General features: G+C 37.1%; 1 protein-coding gene across 1 annotated transcript in view; it reads right to left on the bottom strand.

Annotated features, from left to right (window-relative positions):
• Positions 1-401: 401 nt before the first annotated feature.
• The window catches only part of LOC136267021 (uncharacterized), a 44,799-nt gene continuing 26,081 nt past the window's right edge, over positions 402-19,119 (bottom strand). The window contains exons 7-25 of the mRNA XM_066062075.1: positions 10,507-10,761; positions 5,039-5,317; positions 4,280-4,415; positions 4,079-4,227; positions 3,752-4,018; positions 3,517-3,702; positions 3,391-3,467; positions 3,205-3,339; positions 2,748-2,867; positions 2,536-2,699; positions 2,340-2,475; positions 2,125-2,280; positions 1,973-2,072; positions 1,855-1,925; positions 1,666-1,800; positions 1,478-1,612; positions 1,279-1,427; positions 1,094-1,229; positions 402-640 (exon numbers count right to left, since the gene is read on the bottom strand). Of these exons, the coding sequence (XP_065918147.1) occupies positions 581-640; positions 1,094-1,229; positions 1,279-1,427; positions 1,478-1,612; positions 1,666-1,800; positions 1,855-1,925; positions 1,973-2,072; positions 2,125-2,280; positions 2,340-2,475; positions 2,536-2,699; positions 2,748-2,867; positions 3,205-3,339; positions 3,391-3,467; positions 3,517-3,702; positions 3,752-4,018; positions 4,079-4,227; positions 4,280-4,415; positions 5,039-5,317; positions 10,507-10,761 (2,846 nt within the window). The 3' untranslated portion in view covers positions 402-580. The remainder of the gene's footprint in view (positions 641-1,093; positions 1,230-1,278; positions 1,428-1,477; positions 1,613-1,665; positions 1,801-1,854; positions 1,926-1,972; positions 2,073-2,124; positions 2,281-2,339; positions 2,476-2,535; positions 2,700-2,747; positions 2,868-3,204; positions 3,340-3,390; positions 3,468-3,516; positions 3,703-3,751; positions 4,019-4,078; positions 4,228-4,279; positions 4,416-5,038; positions 5,318-10,506; positions 10,762-19,119) is intronic.

The following is a 19,119-nucleotide window of genomic DNA, read 5'->3' as shown; positions in this document are numbered from 1 at the left end:
GAACAAGTAGCTAATCATTGGTTTTAAGTTATATTCAGGCACCTCCCTCTGGATCTGCCCCTGAATAGTAGTATTATTAAAAGGCAAAGGCTTTATTGGCACCAGTACCTGGTACTGGGATTATGGATAGGACAGGTTCTCCACTGCACTTGCACATTATTATGTTTCTACTATAGCCTTAAAATGTCAACTCTTTGTTGTAAGTCCAGTGCACGAGTCTTCAGTCTTCAACTGTGGTTTACAAATACAGTAAATCAATAAGGTGTGAGTGTGGGAGGAGCAGGGGCAGCAGAGAAGGGAGGCAAGGAAGGTTGTAGCCCCTACTTTATGCATGTATGGCACATATACATTGGAAAAATAGTAAACCAAGTACCTTCATTTCAACTCTAAATGTTTCTAACTAGTTTTATAACCACTTGTAGTATAACTAACTTCACAATGCATACTAGTACATATACTCAGATTGCTATACACAATGCACATAATCAAATAATACAAAAATAACACAACACAGCTAGATTACATTTGCTGTGTATAATTATATTCCGCGTTTATCATTATTACAATGAGAATTAGTTAGTTATGAAGATTGTTTCTGTACTGCAGCCACAAGTGCTCTGTAAATAAACTCATACTGTTCCTGTGGAAGTAATAACATGTGTTATAACATTAAAGACATTAGCCTGCATGCAGTAAGTATTTTAATTTGTTTGGTAGGTATATTTTCCCTTGTATAGAGGCATGACATGCAACTACAGTACAAATAGATGTGTTTGAGTCTAGATGTATGTATGACAAATGTCAGTCAGTGACTGTTTGGAAGTACTGCATTAAGTATTATACAGTAGGGTGACAGACTTTTACAATCTGAACTATGGTGAATGGTCTGACTATAGACGAGGACAAAAACAACATCCCATGTAATGATTTCTATCCAGAGAATGTTGTTATTCATACAGTTGAAAGAAAGATGTGTTGCTATGAATATAATGAGTGAGTGATACTATACATTATGTCAGATACTTATAATTGTGTACAATACTTGTAACTACTGTGCTTATAGTATATTGTTTGCTATCAACACAACACATACCGTATTCTCCACTAATCCTGGCCTCTGGGAGCGCATTATTTGAACAGTTTGGAACATATCCACCATCTGTTCTTGTTTAAACTGATTGATACAGATCACCAAAGCACAGAACGTTCCAGAACGTCCAACTCCATTACTATATAACATGAAATATTATATTGCACCACGACATCACTCATTGTTACCTGCAATGGACAGTAATCGGTCCATTGCCGTTTTCATGTTGAACATATTCCAACACTTTGATCAAATCAATTATTGGGGTATGACTATTGGGACAAGAATCTTGTGGCCATTCCACATACTGTAATTGAGTTATAGTCCTTGTAGTATCCTGTAGGGAAGAGTTTGTTTTAAAATGATTTGGTAAAACTGTTTCCTTGCCTGGTGTACATTAGTGACTTTAAAAGTACGCTTTACTATGTCTTTGTCCCAAACATCTTCTAAAATTGTTTCAATTAAAAATCTGCCAAACTCTACACTCTTGTTCTCAACTGGCCAATACTTAAATGAAGCTTCCTAATAGAATAGTCAATATACATATATATGTCAGCATAAGGTAAGATAATTACAGCTTCATTCTCTTTTATCTGGCCCAACATTACAATAGCATAAGATTTCTTCTCCCACACCATTGTCCAGAAATCTGTAGCAGTTGACTGCATGGGTCCTGGTCCAGCTAAAAATGCTTTACTTTTGTAGTAGCCCTTTTGAAAATACAAACTTTCTCGTGACATGAGCATGTAATGTTTAACACTTACATCGACAAAGCAGAAGTTTATGTAATCCGAGCTTCCATCATATTGAGGCACAATCACTCTGGCAGATTCAGCTATATGTATGTCTAAATATATGATTACAAAATTGTCACACACTTACGTGGCAAAAATTGTTTACAGCGATTTTTACTCTTGTTTTTAGATGACACCGCTGCAACATACGTAAAATCACTTTCCTTAGAACTGTTCCTAACAAGTTTCTAATATTGTGTACACCTTTAACAACATGATATGGAGTATATTTCTACACACCTCAAACTGCATTTGAAATCCAGTTTTGCCTTTCTTAGGATTGAGAGTAGACAGTTCATCAATCTTATTTTGCACATTGTTGATTGGAGCAACAATAGAGGTATCCCCACAATTAATGTATTCCAACAAAGCCATATGAATGAACATGTATTGTGGCTAGAAAGTGACAATGAAGTAACCTGTTATAAGGTCAACTAGGTGGTCATTACACTTACCAGTGTCTGTACCATGAAGTTTCTGCAGAACCTCATCTGACATACAAAACTATGAATGTCAGTCACTCCCTCTTGTTTTATACGTCGTATCTCATTGTTAATAGCTATAAATGTTCCAGTACGACCTACACCAGCACTGTGAAGTGAATGTGAAATTTTAGAACAAACTCACAAACACAGTACAGAATTCTTTCACCTGCAATGTACCAGCATTGGTTTAGAACTTTTTCCCATGTAGTGTTTATCAACTCTTTTTTGAAATTCTAAGAGAGCAGTACCATATTTTGGTACTCCATGATCAGGCCATGCTGTAAAATGAAACTGATGAACAACACGAGTCTCTCTCTTGAGGCTTGATACCTATTATGAATTACCAATAGCTACTTGTTCATGGCAAGATAAACTTACATTTGTGATAGAAAGTTGACGAACACAATAGCTCCTTAACTGTTCCTCTTTCTGCAGTGTCACTTTGATAGTACCAAAAACACTGGAGCCATCATTGGGCCAGTATTGCTGACATTTAATCTACAAGCCAATATAAGTACCACATAAGTGTGACATATTGCTAAGGTAATGGTGCATGCAATTCCTACCAAAATATACCATCCCTAAAATGTTAACAAATCCAAAGTCAGTCAAGAGGTGCTATTTCTAAAGAAACTCCTTATAGTTTTAGATACTCTGTGGATTGAGAGAATGTTCAGGAATGTCAGTGAGGTACCTTACTGTATGTATAAACAGTGTTATGTAACAAATAGTTCAAAAGTTTATTCAGAACATTATGCAATGACAATGCTTTAAGTAGTTTAAGACTGATTTTCATACAAAACACACAAAAATGGCTGAAGTGTTATGTGCACACCTTAGCATCTTCCACCAGTCTGGTCACCATAACAACTGTGGCTACATTTTGCTCCCATATTAACCTCCAAAAGTCAGCAACTGTATTCTTGAGTGGACCTTGTGCAGCAATATACACCCTGGAGTTTCCATGTCCCTAAATGATGATAACAAGTAACTGGACTGGTGTAAACTACTATTTGCCCACATTAACAAATGATGCATTAATATAGTCACTACCAGTGAGCTGGTCTTGTTGACTTAACACCACCCGAGAATGATCATCTATCATTAAACTAGTAATAAGTGTACATTTACCAGCAGATAGACTCACAGGGTAAAATATTCTTATATCGATTCTTAGGCTTGTTACAAATCATTTTTCCAGCATGTTGAGTAAAGGGGGCATCAACAACTATCGATTCAAATTCCTCAGAAATTACAGCATTTCCTTCATCTTTCATTAAGATGACATGTTCAGCAAAATCTTCTACTTGAATTGTGCTAAGTTCAGAATTATCTACAACAATACAATAAACACTTAGAGACAAAACTTTCTGTCTTCTAACCAACAGGCAATCGAGGGTTGTGTACTGTGAGTTGAATATTCTCAGAGGCCACATTTCCATCACTTGACACAGTCACAGTATATTTTCCCTGATCACTGATCTCAGTGTTGATAATGAACAGAGATCCATCTGGGAGTACTGGATGGTTAACTGGTCTCCCATCTTTCAACCATGTAACCTCCGGTATGTGAAGATCAGGTATTTCAATGAATAACGTAGTTGGCCGGCCAACTGATGTATCCATCTTATCAGACTCTATACAAATTGCTAAAAAGACAGACACATTAAAATCCAACATGAGTTATCCATTTGTAAGATTATGCTTACTAAAAGATGCATCTCTGATTGGTGTTTCCTCTAGTAAATCTCGTGATGGCTGTACAGCACCTTTCTTAGCATTTTTCTCACTCATTGGTATACCATTAGTGGTACTTGTCATGTTCCGGTCTTGTGGCTTAGACCTTCTTTTGTAATACCTTAATGGTGGTAAACTTACGCACAAAATGTTAATGATAAGAAATGACTTACAGTAACATCAAGATGACAATAATGATGATAATTATAATGATGATAAGTGATACTACCACACCAACAACTGGTACTACTACACTACCACCACCACCACTGCTGTTGTCACTGGTCCCAGCTGGCAGTAGTTGGTTGGCTGTGATAAGGTATAATAACAAAATGTCAACAATTAGGGATTAACCTAGTATATTGTCGTGGGCTTATATTTACTTCCCAGCATTTTGACCCGGCCTGTAAAATTTATCTGGGACCGGGTCTTTAGGTCCCAGTGAAGTTTGGCATTAAATCGAATTTGAGTTATAAATTATTGTAATGGTAAGCATGGGGGAACCTGTTGACTTTATAAACGAGTGTAGTCAAGGCCCAAAATGGTTGACAAAGTACAGTTTTATGATACACACAGTATCTGCATGCATGCAGGCTCACATGGACTACTCATATGATTACTTGTTGCACGTTCATCCCTAGATGGCTCTAAACTTAATGTATATAAAATTGAAAAGAAAGCAGCAGCAAGGGAAAGAATTAATATTAATTGCCCAGGCCTATAGGTATATGAGACCAGACATTTATTTCCAAATGTACTGGAAAACCTCTCCCAGCTTATAATCGAGACATGTGTTTATTTGAATGTGGCTTTTACGCAAAGAAATGAAGTACCTTTGCTGATAGTTGTCAAAATGCACCTTAAATTTATATTACTCATACTTTTGTTTCTTTATGAAATAGTACAAGTGAGATTTAACAAAATTCATATACCTGAAACAGTCAGAGTGATACTGTTGGACTCCATACTCCTACCCCACTGATTAGTCACAGTACAATAATATACTCCTTCGTCAGATTTAACAAGATTAGGAATTGTTAACACTGTTCCATTAATACCGGTAACTTTATCAGGAAGATCATTTTTATTCTTGACTTTCCACTCATATACAAAGTTCTCCTTCCTTACACCATCAGCTAACACAGTCAACTGAACAGTTTCTGTTTCATTTTTTAGGAAGTTATTTGATGTGGTATTGATAAATAACAAATCTACACCACCAGAGATAGAAATAATTATAGAACCAAACCAAACCACATACAATATATATCAATGTAGTTGAATACTAGAAAGAATATCAGTTAAAGTACATCAATGCCATGCACAGAATGTAATATGGTACATCATAAAAAAGTTAACAGATAAAAAGTATGTTATGGCATGTCAAATCAACGAAGAATTTAGGATCACCTCTCAGATTTTGATGAAACCTGGTGTGTTTGTAGTACCTGTGGTGCTCATCACCCATAGAAATTTTTAACCCTATACACCTCATGGTTTCTGATTTATTTTGACCACAAATATTTTGAATGTTTCATTAAAATTTGGTTCATCTTAAATTACAAAATTGACTGTACATAACTTTGCACTACAGTGGGACCTCGTTTATCCGAACCTGATGGGGCCAAGCCCTGTTCATAACTTTAGATAATCCGTAACTTTGAATCATCCATTAGTGCATACATAAATGCAGTCACTTATTCACTATACACCTGTTAAATGATGGTACTCAATGCTACTAATGGTCAACACTGCAATAAGAGCACTTAGCACTCCTGCTAGGGTTTGGTCTGTGGTCACCACCAAACTATCAACAAATTAACCAATGATTACCACCAAACCATCATCAATCTATCTAATTACATGCCAATGACTGCCCTCCAGCTGGCAAGCCAATAACTGCCTTCAATTATTAGTCACGTGCAGTACTTCAGGGGTAAGTGGAATTATAGGAAAACAGAAACGGGAACAGAAATGACCAGCGGAGAATGACTAATGGAGCAGGTTACACGCACAGCAATCGAAGAAGTAATGTACCTTCTCTACTCCTGGCTTAAGTTCAGAGAAGTGGGATCTGTACTTGGCGACTTGCACCACAGGTAAAATTGCCTCGGGTAAAATGAGCCTTTGAAATAACAACTTGAACGAAGCAACTTGAGTACCTACAGATCAATTTTTGTGGTATAGAGCGGTAGTCACAGTAGTGACATAATCACTCAGCTTCTGCGGGGATGAAAATGTACGCATGCCATTGGAGCTCTAGTTTACTCACCTCAGGTTTGTTGAGACCTTGGTCTTAAATGCTATAATGCTTGTTGCGACTAAATGTTTGTGATATTGCTTACAGTTGAATGTGTGTGAAGCACAGGGCAGTTAGCTATACATGTGCGCAAGCGTTTGCAATGCCGCAGCATATGCAGTGTTGTAATGTTGGGTGTTGATTATTGCGACTAAATGTTTGTGATGTTGCTTACAGCTGAGTGTGTGTGAAGTACAGGGTAGTTATACATGTGCGCAAGCACTATACGACAGGTTACCTCCACTACTGTACTCATTTTCTGCTGGTTGTTTCTGTTCCCGTTTTCCGTTTCCATTTCCGCTTTCCTATAATTCCACTTACCCGTACTTCAGACCCGTTCGGTTAACCGAGTGTCCGGATGTTTGGGGTCCGGATAAACGAGGTCCTACTGTATATTAATATCTTAAAATTTTCACCAATTCAGAACTATTGATTGACCTTTCAAGTGATGTATAAATTATGGGATATCACCATAAGTAATAAAGGTTGAAAGGTACTAATAGTTAAAACTTTACTTCCAAAATTACTAATTAAAATGTCTTTGAATTTTTTTAGTGAATAATCATTGGGTCATGGTCTTTCTTTGATAAAAGTTTTGTGGTGGGACCACAATGGGTTTAAGAGATACTGTAACAGTTAAATATGCTGTGATATGCAGTGGAATTTTGTACCTTATCATTGCTGTATTGGAGTGTACACCTCCAATAACCACTCCCAACTACAAGTTTGTCTTAGGTGTACAAGTACAGTGCAACCTGTATTAGTGACTACCTCCACCTTTATACACTTTCTTTTCAAAAGTACCATCTTTATTAATTCAGACCCCATCCAGTGAATTTACACAGGCCCACTCCACACTACAGTGTTCAAGTTACATACATGGCTGCAGTGATGTGGAACTCCTCAAAAAGGATACCTGAACAGTGCACATCTAGGAGGATACTTGTTCACAGTCCCACTCTAATGGTACACATGCATTTGGACCATTTCTATAGCTCCTTTAATAATGAACATTTTATCATGGTCCCAAGGAGGAGAAGGGCTCCATGACACATGTACATTACTTGTAACTCAATGAGTGAAAATAAATGTTACAGAATTTTTAAACACCTAAAAACAAGTCTTGTATTCATGCAGATACACATGCAGGAGATAAATATGTTAACTGAGTGCCTTAAATTTTGCATGTGTATCTGTAAGACTTGCTTGTGCTGATCTTAAGCACATTAATGTAAAGTACTTCTTAAAATACTGTAGTATAGCTAATTACAGTAATTACTCGCCCGTATTTCAAACCGGCATGTATTAACCAAAGCTTACCTGCCCAGAAGTTTAATATAGGCTCTATTTGGCCTTTATTTATCACATAAATGCTGTTTTTAGTGAACAACATTTTGCTCACATGGGTGCGGAAAGACAAACAATTAATTATACAAACATACATACAAACACACACACACTTTTCGGAAAAGAATTTCAGTAAACCAGGTGTGTGCCTGGTTTAAAAACATGGAATGGGCCTATGTAAGTGCATTGACTAAATTGATTTATAAACTTGATTTGACTTAATATATCTGAAAAGATGGAAAGATTATAAAACACTTACTGTATAGCTGGTTATTTTCGAACCAGAAATTTTCATAGTAACAGTAAAATCTGAATTTCGAAGGTTTTAATTTTGAAGAATGCAAATTTCAAAGTACAGGTGAATTTCAAGCAAATAGAAATCCGTGTCACAAATTACAAAATACGTGGAGTCTACATGTGCTCACCTTACTGTCTGATGGAATCGAGGATCCCCACTTACACACTGGAAAGAAGACCATGGCTGAGTTAAAAGTGAAGTAGTTACAGTAGCCACTGGCGGCGAGGCAATTGGTTTGATCAGCAGATGGCATGGAATGTACCACTCTGCGTGGGCAGTTCAAGGCCCTGCTATTGCCATAATTTGTATATGGCACTCTTGTGGACTGCAGCGAGTGCATTATAACTTATAACGCACTGGTTGTGGTTTTGCACACTGCAACGAGTGCATTATAAGTTATAATGCACCAACTACAGTGCAATATACAGATATTGCACTGGCTGTGGTTTTGTGCAGCAATGCACAAGTGCTGGCAGCCAAGACCACTACGACACCAGTCCTCACCTAATAGGTAGAAAGACACCTCACAGATCACTCAAATTCTTTTATAGCCTGACATGTAAAGGTTGATTGTGGGCCATAACATCACCAATATGTATAAAGTTTACCAAGCAGCCAATGGTGATCGAAAAAGTCAACGCGGTGGCCACAACTCTAGTCTACATATATATAAATGTATTTATACACCTTGCTAGTCTGGTGCCATCTTAGCCCAGATTAAACTGTAGTCCACTTTAACAATGACTCAATAAAACTATTATATTCTAAATAATACTCACCTTTACATTCGATTGTGATAACCAGTTTTTGTTATGCCACCAGATTCGAGTTTAGCCAGTGTGAATAGTAAGATTAGACTAGTATCATTTAGTAGTTAGGTTTTGTTTACTTAAACCATCTATTAGCTGATTTTTTCGCTTGAGAGAATCACTATGGCGATTAGTCTGGCGCTTAGTCTATATGGCGATTGAGTGATCACATTGGCATGCTGAGCACTACATGATGAGAGTCAAACAGCAAATGCAGGTTAGTGACATAACCCATAGTGTACTAGCTTTAAATATCTCAGGTGGCTGCAGTACTGTAGAGGGAACGTCATCGCAACATTTGGCTTGGTTACCCACAATCGATGTTAGAAACCTGGCCTTTATAAGTGTTACAGCTGTCTTGTGAGACTCTCCCCACCTATTAGGTGAGTGATACATAACAGTTATGCAACGTGCACTCATGCTCTGCCTGTATAAACATACTTGCCTTTGGGCCTGAAGACCCTCAGGCTCGTGTGTTTATATCAGGCAGAGCACTCGTGCCCGTTGTATAACTATATATTAATTCCCAACAACGGCCATTCTGGATAGGTTACTGGATGTTGATGCAGTAATGATACTGTTCTGATATAGTAAAGAATACATGAGTGAATAAACGTTGTTCGATCACACGAAAGCACATTAGTTTGACTTGTGGGAATTTATTTTCAAAGAATGACAGTACTTGGGAATTTATTTTCGAAGAGAAGGACCTCTTCGAAACATCTAAAAATAAAAATCCTTCAAAAGTAACCAGCTATACAGTATGTGTTTTGGGACACATGGTGGCTTATTTAAAGTCTAAGAAGTCTTTTGGATTTGCTAGACAAGGTGGCTGCACTGGAGCTAAAGAAATAAGAACCAATAGTAGTATAAAGTGGTCCTTCAATACAGGTGGTACTGTGCTTGTACACCTTCATTGTGTAACACAAACTTGTGGTTAAACTAAGTACTTTTCAATCTTAATTTATGTATCACTTGAAAGGTCAATCAACAGTCTTCTGTTGGTGAAATTTTTATTTTAAAATATTAACACAGTACAAAGTTATAGTTGACTTTGTATCTTTAGATGGAATAATTTTTCATAAAAATATTTGTGGTTAAAATAAATCAGAAACCATGAGATGTATGGGATTAAAAATTGATATGGATGATGGGTACTACAAACACACAGGTACTACAACTATAGGTACCACAGGTACTACAAACACACCAGATTCCACCAAAATCCAAGAAGTGACTCTAAATTCCTTGCTGGTTTGACATGAAATGACCCTTATATGTAGTAGTACAAGTTTAGTTGAGCCCTGAGAAAACAGTTAAAGAAGAAAAGTGGATTTTTCTCAAGACAAATAGCATTTTGCCAACTGGATGATTAACAGTGACAATAAAGATGTGAAGAGAAGATATTCGGCCTCAGGAAAGAGCCATAACAGATTATACACTTCTATGACTTCATCATATTTTGATTGGTCATAAGTAAAGTGTTGGGAATTTGAATCACATCACTTTGAAATATTTTAGCAGTTAAGCAGTAACTATAAAATGAACCAAATTTCAAGAGCTTGTGTAATTACATCCATGAGTTATTAAAATTTTTTTGAGGGATCAGTTCATACCATATAATGCAGCAAAGAATAATTCTCTTACCATCCACAGTTAAAGTAGCATTTTTTGACTCCACACTAATTCCCTCCTTGCTAGCCATACAATAATACATTCCCTCATCAAGTGGAGTAGCTCTACGAATAATGAGCGTGTTACTGTTCCGTCCTCTTGATCTGGAGGGAAGACTACCACCATCACGATGCCATGAGTATGTCATATCCTCAACAGATGCTGAACAATTTAATGTGACATCTTGTAATGCTATAACAGTAGTACTTGATGGGTGAGTGGTGATTTCTAAATGCCAAAAATAGAGTTGCATAATTGTACGATTCTGCTATTGTCAAGTACATGTATCTTTCAATCATCCATACTAATATGCATAGGTAAACAAACGTTTTCTTTTACTAAATACTAAAATACAACCATTATCAAGGTACATTTCCCCACAATGTTGCTCATTTACTTGAAACCGCTCTCCAAATAACTTTTTGGAGTAACAAATAATCCAAACTTGTCCATGTACCCATAGCAAAAAGGAGCCTGAGGAGAATGGGGTTAAAAAATCCCTCCACTTAAGGCTTAAGATATTCTAATAGAGCAGTCACAATCTAAACAACTAAAAAGTCTGTTATCAACTATAGCTGCCAACTTACATAGAATAGAACTGGAATCTCTAAATTTTGTACTCCGTATGATGTGTCTAACAATATTTATTGTAGCTGCACATCTGTATACTCCATGCAATGACAGAAGAGGTAAGGTTAACCATTTCAGACTTGCATGACCTAGCTATAAATATATCTATACTAACTTCAGTGTTGAAGTTTCAGTAAACTTCTTAATACAATTTACAATTTTGCAATTTCCAACTTTTAAGCCAAAAATGTACTGCTGGTACCAAATTAATAATGTATATGTAATTGTGCTGAAACAAATAGCAGTTTTCATTGTTTGAATAGTTGTGAACAAAACAACTGAATATTCGATTATTCTGAAGCATGTATTTTTTGTTTAATAAGTACTGAAACCTTTGCTACAAAGCCTGAGAGCAATTTCTATCTCTTCTAAAATAGAATTTTTACAGCATAAATATGCCACTTCGTTCACAATCTTAAGGCTACGGGATAGACACAACAACACCAAGCTGCTTTAATTACATAATTTTATTAGTAATTAAGGTGGACTTGGTGTTGTGGCTTGGTGTTGTTGTGTTGTGTATCAGCTGGTAACCAGCTTAAATTGTTGGGAGAATAATAGTGTGCTGACTGGACAGTTACAAGGTACAAGAAAACACACGTAACAGTACAAGATAACATAGAAACAACACACTTTGCAACTGGCACACCTGTAAGCGCATGTGTAGTTTTGCTGACTAATGGTGATATTTTCCTGAACCAAAAATCAGGACTGTCAAACTAGTTGTTAACATTTTGTATAAACAGACTACTAGTTTGGCTTCTTGTCTAGGGCTTGACGGAGCCATTTGTTAGAAATAATGTTTCTAGTGCTTGTGATATGAATTTTATATATTAATTTTGTGACGGGAGTTTGTAAAAGACGGAATAAGGAATAGCAGAATAATGGAATAACTCGCATCACAACGAATGGGCATTTATATGGCTTATGCAATGTTAGGGTGATTGTACTGTTACAGCTGTGAACTCATCCCTCGTAGATATCCTTACAATGTAGGGTGATTGCGTATACTGTTACAGCTGTGAACTACACTGCTTCGTCACTCATAGATGTCCTAGCGAAATGATTACTATACGCTCTTACTACTACTGTATGTAGCTAAGCTAGAATATACAGTAGTTAGCTATTAGTTTCGTTTTAGTCTTCATCCTTCCAGTAGAGGGATGAAACGAAACGGCTGTCACACCCCCTTTTGCTCGCGACATTGGTACCATACTTTACATACAGTAGTAGCTAGTAAGAGCTATAATCAAATGTAATTTTGCACTTCGTAAGCGGGTACTGTATGTTAAGTATGGTACCAACGTCATGAGCGAAGACTCGAAAACGAAGCTATTATATAGCTAACTACTGTATTTTCTAGCTTAGCTACATACAGTAGTAGTAAGAGCGTATAGTAATCATTTCGCTAGGACATCTATGAGTGACGAAGCAGTGTAGTTCACAGCTGTAACAGTACACGCAATCACCCTACATTGTAAGGATATCTACGAGGGATGAGTTCACAGCTGTAACAGTACAATCACCCTAACATTGCATAAGCCATAAAAATGCCCATTCGTTGTGATGCGAGTTATTCCGTTATTCCGCTATTCCTTATTCCGTCTTTTACAAACTCCCTTTTGTGACCACAATGTTTTGCTTTAGGCCATATTGTAGTCATATTTCAGCAACTATACACATAATTCACAAATCCTCTTGTCAGTCCCTCACAAGTGATGTTCTTCAAATCTTAGAATTGTTAATAAGTTCTCATGGTTCTTCATTGGTCTGATTTTTGGTTCACAGTTTTCACTAATTGACATGGGGACAACTCGTGTTTCCATGACAAGATTTGAATTCCATGTCAATTAATGATGCATAAATATTTGATAACAATGCATTAAGAACAATCAAACCCCTAATCATGAAAAATGATTGATAGTGTACATGTGGGGCTTACATATCCCGTAACCTTAAGTTTCAAAGCTGGCTTTATCCATCTGATCACAGTGTACAAAGTGTTAATTAACAAATATTTGAATATGGTCTTAACAAATTGAATAGTGTCATGCCAACCGATTTGTCAAATAACCGAATAATTGTTTCAGCACTAATATATGTATAGTAGTGTTGGGACCAATAGTCCATTTTTGTCTCAGTAAGTAATATCCACACAAAAACAGTCAAGCTGTGAAAAAAGGTGCGGCCTTAAAAATCCTGGGTGAAAAAAGTTGTGAAATCAAAGGTGGCGGCCAACAAATGGCTGCAATGATGTTATGCTAATAAATGACTATGAATTTATTGCATAACATCATTGCAGCCAGTTATTGGCCGTCACCTTTGATTTCACAACTTTTTTCACCAGGATTTTTAAAGCCGCACCTTTTTTCACAGCTTGGCTGTTTTTGTGTGGATATCACTTGTTTTTATAATTGCAAGTTCCAAAGCCAGCTTATATGGTTGGCCTTGTAATTCCTTTTGATCTTTGACTACGTGGCAAATGAAGAATTGAAATAAGATAAATTTTTGAAGGCACGTATATCTTTTTTAATTTTTACTTTTATTCCTAGGGTTATACAGGTATACCACCACCCCTAGCACTAAAGATGTTAGAAGTGCTAGACAAACTGGTGCTCCAAGTGAAAGTGGCGGACAGCCCTGATGTGTAATCTAACTCCTCTCCAACACATATAGCACAGCATAACAAAATCTTGCAACACAACCATAGCATCACAGGACTCCTTCTGAAGAGGCAAGGAAAGAAAGTCTTTTGTAAAATACAGCAACAGCATGATCAATACCACCAAATTTAATGTTGAAAATACAAGTGAGGAAAAAGAACCCATCTTGTTCATAGTTGCGTTGTTTCTCACGTTTAAAACATCGATAAAGTGAGGATACTTGGGTACCACAATATGAAGGTGCATTAGCATTAAACACTTTGACATAAAAAATGCCTTCTGTGGCTTACCGGCCTCCCCAGAATCCTGAAGTAGAAACATCTAGACAAGCTCCATCCTCACCCACTTCACGAAGGCACGTATATCCCAATGATAGCTGGACACTGAGATTCGACTAAAATTAGGAATGAAAGATACCTTATCCTGAGGAAGCTTCCATAACAGCAGAGATTATAGAGGGGCGCAGAGCACCCCTGTATTATCTCTGATAACAGAAATGGTCATCAATTACACCAATCAAGACTATGGAGCTACGGACACATAAAACAACGATTTTTGATTCCGTAAAATGAGTATGTTGCCCAACCACCCACCTGCCCGCACCAGCTGTACTTGACTGCATGACACAGGCTTTTCTCGTAATTTTTGTAGTAACTACTCTAATAGAGCACACGTTTTTTTTCTAAGCACTTCAATACAACGCATGTAGAATGTTCTAGAATTTCCACTGATAGATCTACAAGTTGTATGAATTACAAATGCTGATGAACTTTCATTTATAAAGCAGAAATAAATTAAGGTGAATAGCCAGATAGCAGTTGTTCAGTGGTTAAGGATGCAGGTATTAGATACGTATGGAGGTCCCTGGTTCGAACTCTGGTAAATTTTTTTTTCAATATTTTTTGTGCACCTTTTTTCCCCGTGGTGACTGCTCTATTAGAATATCTTGATCCCGCAATTTTAGACATGGTTGGAAATTTTGTTATAACTTCATGACTGCTAGTGCGATTTCTTTCAAACCACAAAAGGTTTGCACTACGATAGTTACTCCATGTACAGACCAATTTTCAAGTTATTCTGTCAAGCGGGTTACCCTGGAGGTGTGACAACATATCACCTTTGGAATTTTGAAAAATCGTGCACAACTCCTTTGTGTTGTCTAATCTGAACCAAAATTGGACTGTAAATATACAGTATTACACTCTTACTCCAGGCCTTAATTTAATTTTTAAGGTGCCGAGGACAAATGTCCTTACATATTCACAAATGTACAGACATAGAATCAAATTGTACAGACATGAGCTAGAGGAGCATTTTATATGCACTGCTGGAATTGGAATAGGGTGTTTCCATTGAAAGTTTTGAAGTTAAATACAACCTCATAGCTGCAACATATCACCAGGCTGTGGTCACTTCAGCTGTTGGTGATAGCAGTACACAAAGGGGAGGTGGCATTGGTAAATCCTTGGATTGGGAAATGTAGTATCTCCTAGCAACCAAGTGACAGTTATTGTTGGTACTACAAACAAACATGTACACATCAGCTTTTATGGTACTACTATTGCAAGGACATGTGTGTCCGCCCAAAACTAATTATGTGCAGACATTGTGCTATTTGTGCGGATTTTGTCCGTTGACCGCATGTTAACTTAAGGCCTGTTACTGCCATCCAAATTGTAAGTAAATCAACTAAAGCACGGGCGAATTATTACGATTTTTCTAAAGTGTGTGAGATGAAAAAGAAAAGTGACTGCTCTATTAGAATATTTTGATTCCACAATTTTACACATGGTTGAAGATTTTGTTATAATTTCATGACTGTTAGTGAGATTTCTTTCAAATCACAAAAGGTTTGCACTACGATAGTTACTCCATGTACAGACCGATTTTCAAGTCATTCTGCCAAGCGGTTTACCCTGGAGGCGTGACAACAAATCGCCTTGGAATTTTGAAAAATTGTGCATAACTCCTTTTTTCTTTGTCTGATCTGTACCAAAATTGGGCTGTAAATGTACAGTATTACACCATCCAAATTTTAAGTAAATCGACCAAAGCATGCGCAAGTTATTACGATTTGTCTAAAGTGTGCGAGGAAGAAAAAGATTAAGAAGAAAAATACGAAGAAAATAAGACGAACCTTGAAGGCATGTATCTCAGTGATGGATGGGTGGATTCCCCTCAAATTTGGGATGGGAAGTGCCCTACTCCGAGGGAATTTCCACAGCAAAAATGGTTAATTTCCATTCAGCCATTATCAATCTATGAATACGTGAAAACGGCGTTTTCTTGGTTCCTGTAAAATACACACTTGTCTGTCGTGCACCCGCACTGGCTGTACTTGGCCGCACGACACACTATCGTGTGTCTTGATTCAGATACTTGTCTCCACACAGACAGAGTCAGTACACTTAGATCACTAGGTCAGTATTGGCACATGTGTTCTGTTATAAAACATTCAAATCACTGAATTAAGTATGGAAACCAATAACAAGCCTTTGAATAACCTATGTGAACAGCAAGAATCACTTTATTATACGTATATACTTTTATTAGAAGCTTACAGAACCATTTGAAAATACGTATTTGCTGATAAATGATTGGTAGATTTTGCAATTGAACATTTATGAACCATCACAAAAGGATACTAAATGAATAAAAAATTGGAAATTTTAAAATGGGAGTAAGCCACCAAACAAGAAGGGATCGCTGGGTTGGTAATGTTAACCACAAATCCCTATTTTGACCCTCTATCATAAATATTTAGTTACATGGTCCGGTCATTTTGAAATGAGTCAAAATAGGGATTTGTGGTTTACATTACCACCCCAGCAATCTCTTCATGTCTGGTGACTTTTTTCAGTGATCCCTATTCCCATTTAAAATTTCCATTTTTTTGTTCACCTAGTTTGTGTACTTTTTATTAATCCAGTAATGGATTTGTTTTGTTGATAATGATAATCTAATCCAAAACAGCCAAGCTGTAAAAAAAGTGTGCGGCCCTCAGAAAGGCTATGGTGAAAAAAGATGTGAAATCCAAGGTGGCGGCCAAGAAATGGCTGTGATGGTAGGTTAATGGTAAAAATTTTAATAATGACAATTTAGGTAAATTTTGTGAAGCGGCACAAAAATTCACCTGAATTGTCGTTATTAAAATTTTTACCATTAACCTACCATCACAGCCATTTCTTGGCCGCCACCTTGGATTTCACATCTTTTTTCACCATAGCCTTTCTGAGGGCCGCACACTTTTTTTTACAGCTTGGCTGTTTTGGATTAGATTTCATTTCTTTTTGTATTTGTATACCCCAAAGCCGGCCTATGGCCAGCTTTGGGACTTTTTTAACCTATGTTTTTTTCTTTACTACAGGAAGAAGCAAAGATGAAGTAGATGTACTTTAAATATTTTATCAGTAAATGTACAAATTATATATACTGTATAATGCATATGTGACCGGATTTGCGAAAAGGGGTCTTCCACACACATCCAATTTGCCAACTTTGACAATTGATAACTTCAGATTGGAAAGAGCTATTGCCTTGATATTTGGGCAGTGGTGAGCACCACTATAGCTGAATACATGGTGAAATTTTCAGGTTAATATGTTACTTGAACACTGAGTTATGGTCTCCACCGTTTACGGAATTGGATGTGTGTGGAAGACCCCTTTTTGCAAATCCGGTCACATATATTGATTACAGAAATCTCCATGGTGGTTTCTTTGTAACTGAACACTCTACAAGGTGACTTCTTCTAATTGCTCTCTCTACAGGGTGAATTGTTTGTAGCTGAACGATCTACAAGGTAACTTCTTCTAGCTGATCTCTCTACAGGGTGATGTGTTTGTAGCTGAATTTTGTATAGGTGATTTGTTTGCAGCTGAGCTCTTTACAGAATGGTTTCTTTGTAGCTGAACTCTCTAAAAGGTAACTTCTTCTAACTGATCTTTCTACAGGGCAATTTGTTTCTGGCAGAATTTTCTACAGGGTGATTTCTTTGCAGCTGAACTCTCTACATGGTGGTTTCTTTGTAGCTGAACTCTCTACAAGGTAATTTCTTCTAGCTGATCTCTCTACAGGGAGATTTGTTTGTAGCTGAACTATCTACAAGGGAACTTCTTATAGCTGATCTCTCTACAGGGTGATTTGTTCGTAGTTGAATTCTGTACAGGTGATTTGTTTGCAGCTGAGCTCTTTACAAAATGGTTTCTTTGTAGCTGAACTTTCTCCAAGGTAACTTATTCTAACTGATCTTTCTACAGGGTGATTTGTTTGTAGCTGAACTATCTACAAGGTAATTTCTTCTAGCTGATCTCTCTACAGGGTGATTTGTTTGTAGCTGAATTCTGTACAAGTGATTTGTTTGCAGCTGAGCTCTTTACAGAATGGTTTCTTTGTAGCTGAACTCTCTACAGGGTGACTTGTTTGTAGCTGAAATCCCTACAAGGTAACTTCTTCTAGCTGATCTCTCTACAGGGTGATTTGTTTGTAGCTGAACTCTCTACAGGTGATTTGTTTGTAGCTGAACTCTCTACAAGGCGATACTTCTAGGTGATCTCTCTACAGGATTCCTTGTTTCTAACTGAACTCTCAACAGGGTGATCTGTTCATAGCTGAACTTTCTACTGGGTGATTTGTTTGCAGCTGAACTCTCTAAATGGTAGTTTCTTTGTAGCTGAGCTCTCTACAATGTGACTTCTTCTAGCTGAATTCTCTACAGGGTGACTTGTTTCTAGCTGATCTCTCTACAGGGTGACTTGTTTCTAGCTGAACTCTCTACAGGTGATTTGTTTGCAGCTGAACTCTCTACATGGTTTATTTCTTTGTAACTGAACTCCCTGCAAGGTGACTTCTTCTAGCTGATCTCTCTACAGGGAGATTTGTTTGTAGCTTAACTCTCTGCAGGTGATTTGTTTGCAGCTGAACTCTCTACATGATGGTTTCTTTGTAGCTGAACTCTCTACAAGGTAATTTCTTCTAGCTGATCTCTCTACAGGCCGATTTGTTTGTAGCTGAACTTTCTACATGATGGTTTCTTTGTAGCTGAACTCTCTACAAGGTGATTTCTTCTATAGCTGATCTTTCTACAGGGTGATTTGTTTGTAGCTGAACTATCTACATGATGGTTTCTTTGTAGCTGAACTCTCTACAAGGTAACTTCTTCTAGCTGATCTCTCTACAGAACAATTTGTTTGTAGCTGAACTGTCACATGATTGTTTCTTTGAAGCTGAACTCTCTACAAGGTGATTTCTTCTAGCTGATCTTTCTACAGGGTGATTTGTTTGTAGCAGAACT

Source organism: Dysidea avara, chromosome 9 (genome assembly GCF_963678975.1).
Source record: "Dysidea avara chromosome 9, odDysAvar1.4, whole genome shotgun sequence".
NCBI classification, from domain to species: Eukaryota; Metazoa; Porifera; class Demospongiae; order Dictyoceratida; family Dysideidae; genus Dysidea; species Dysidea avara.
Note: the sequence above shows the minus strand (reverse complement) of the source record. Positions and strands in the feature narration are given on the sequence as shown.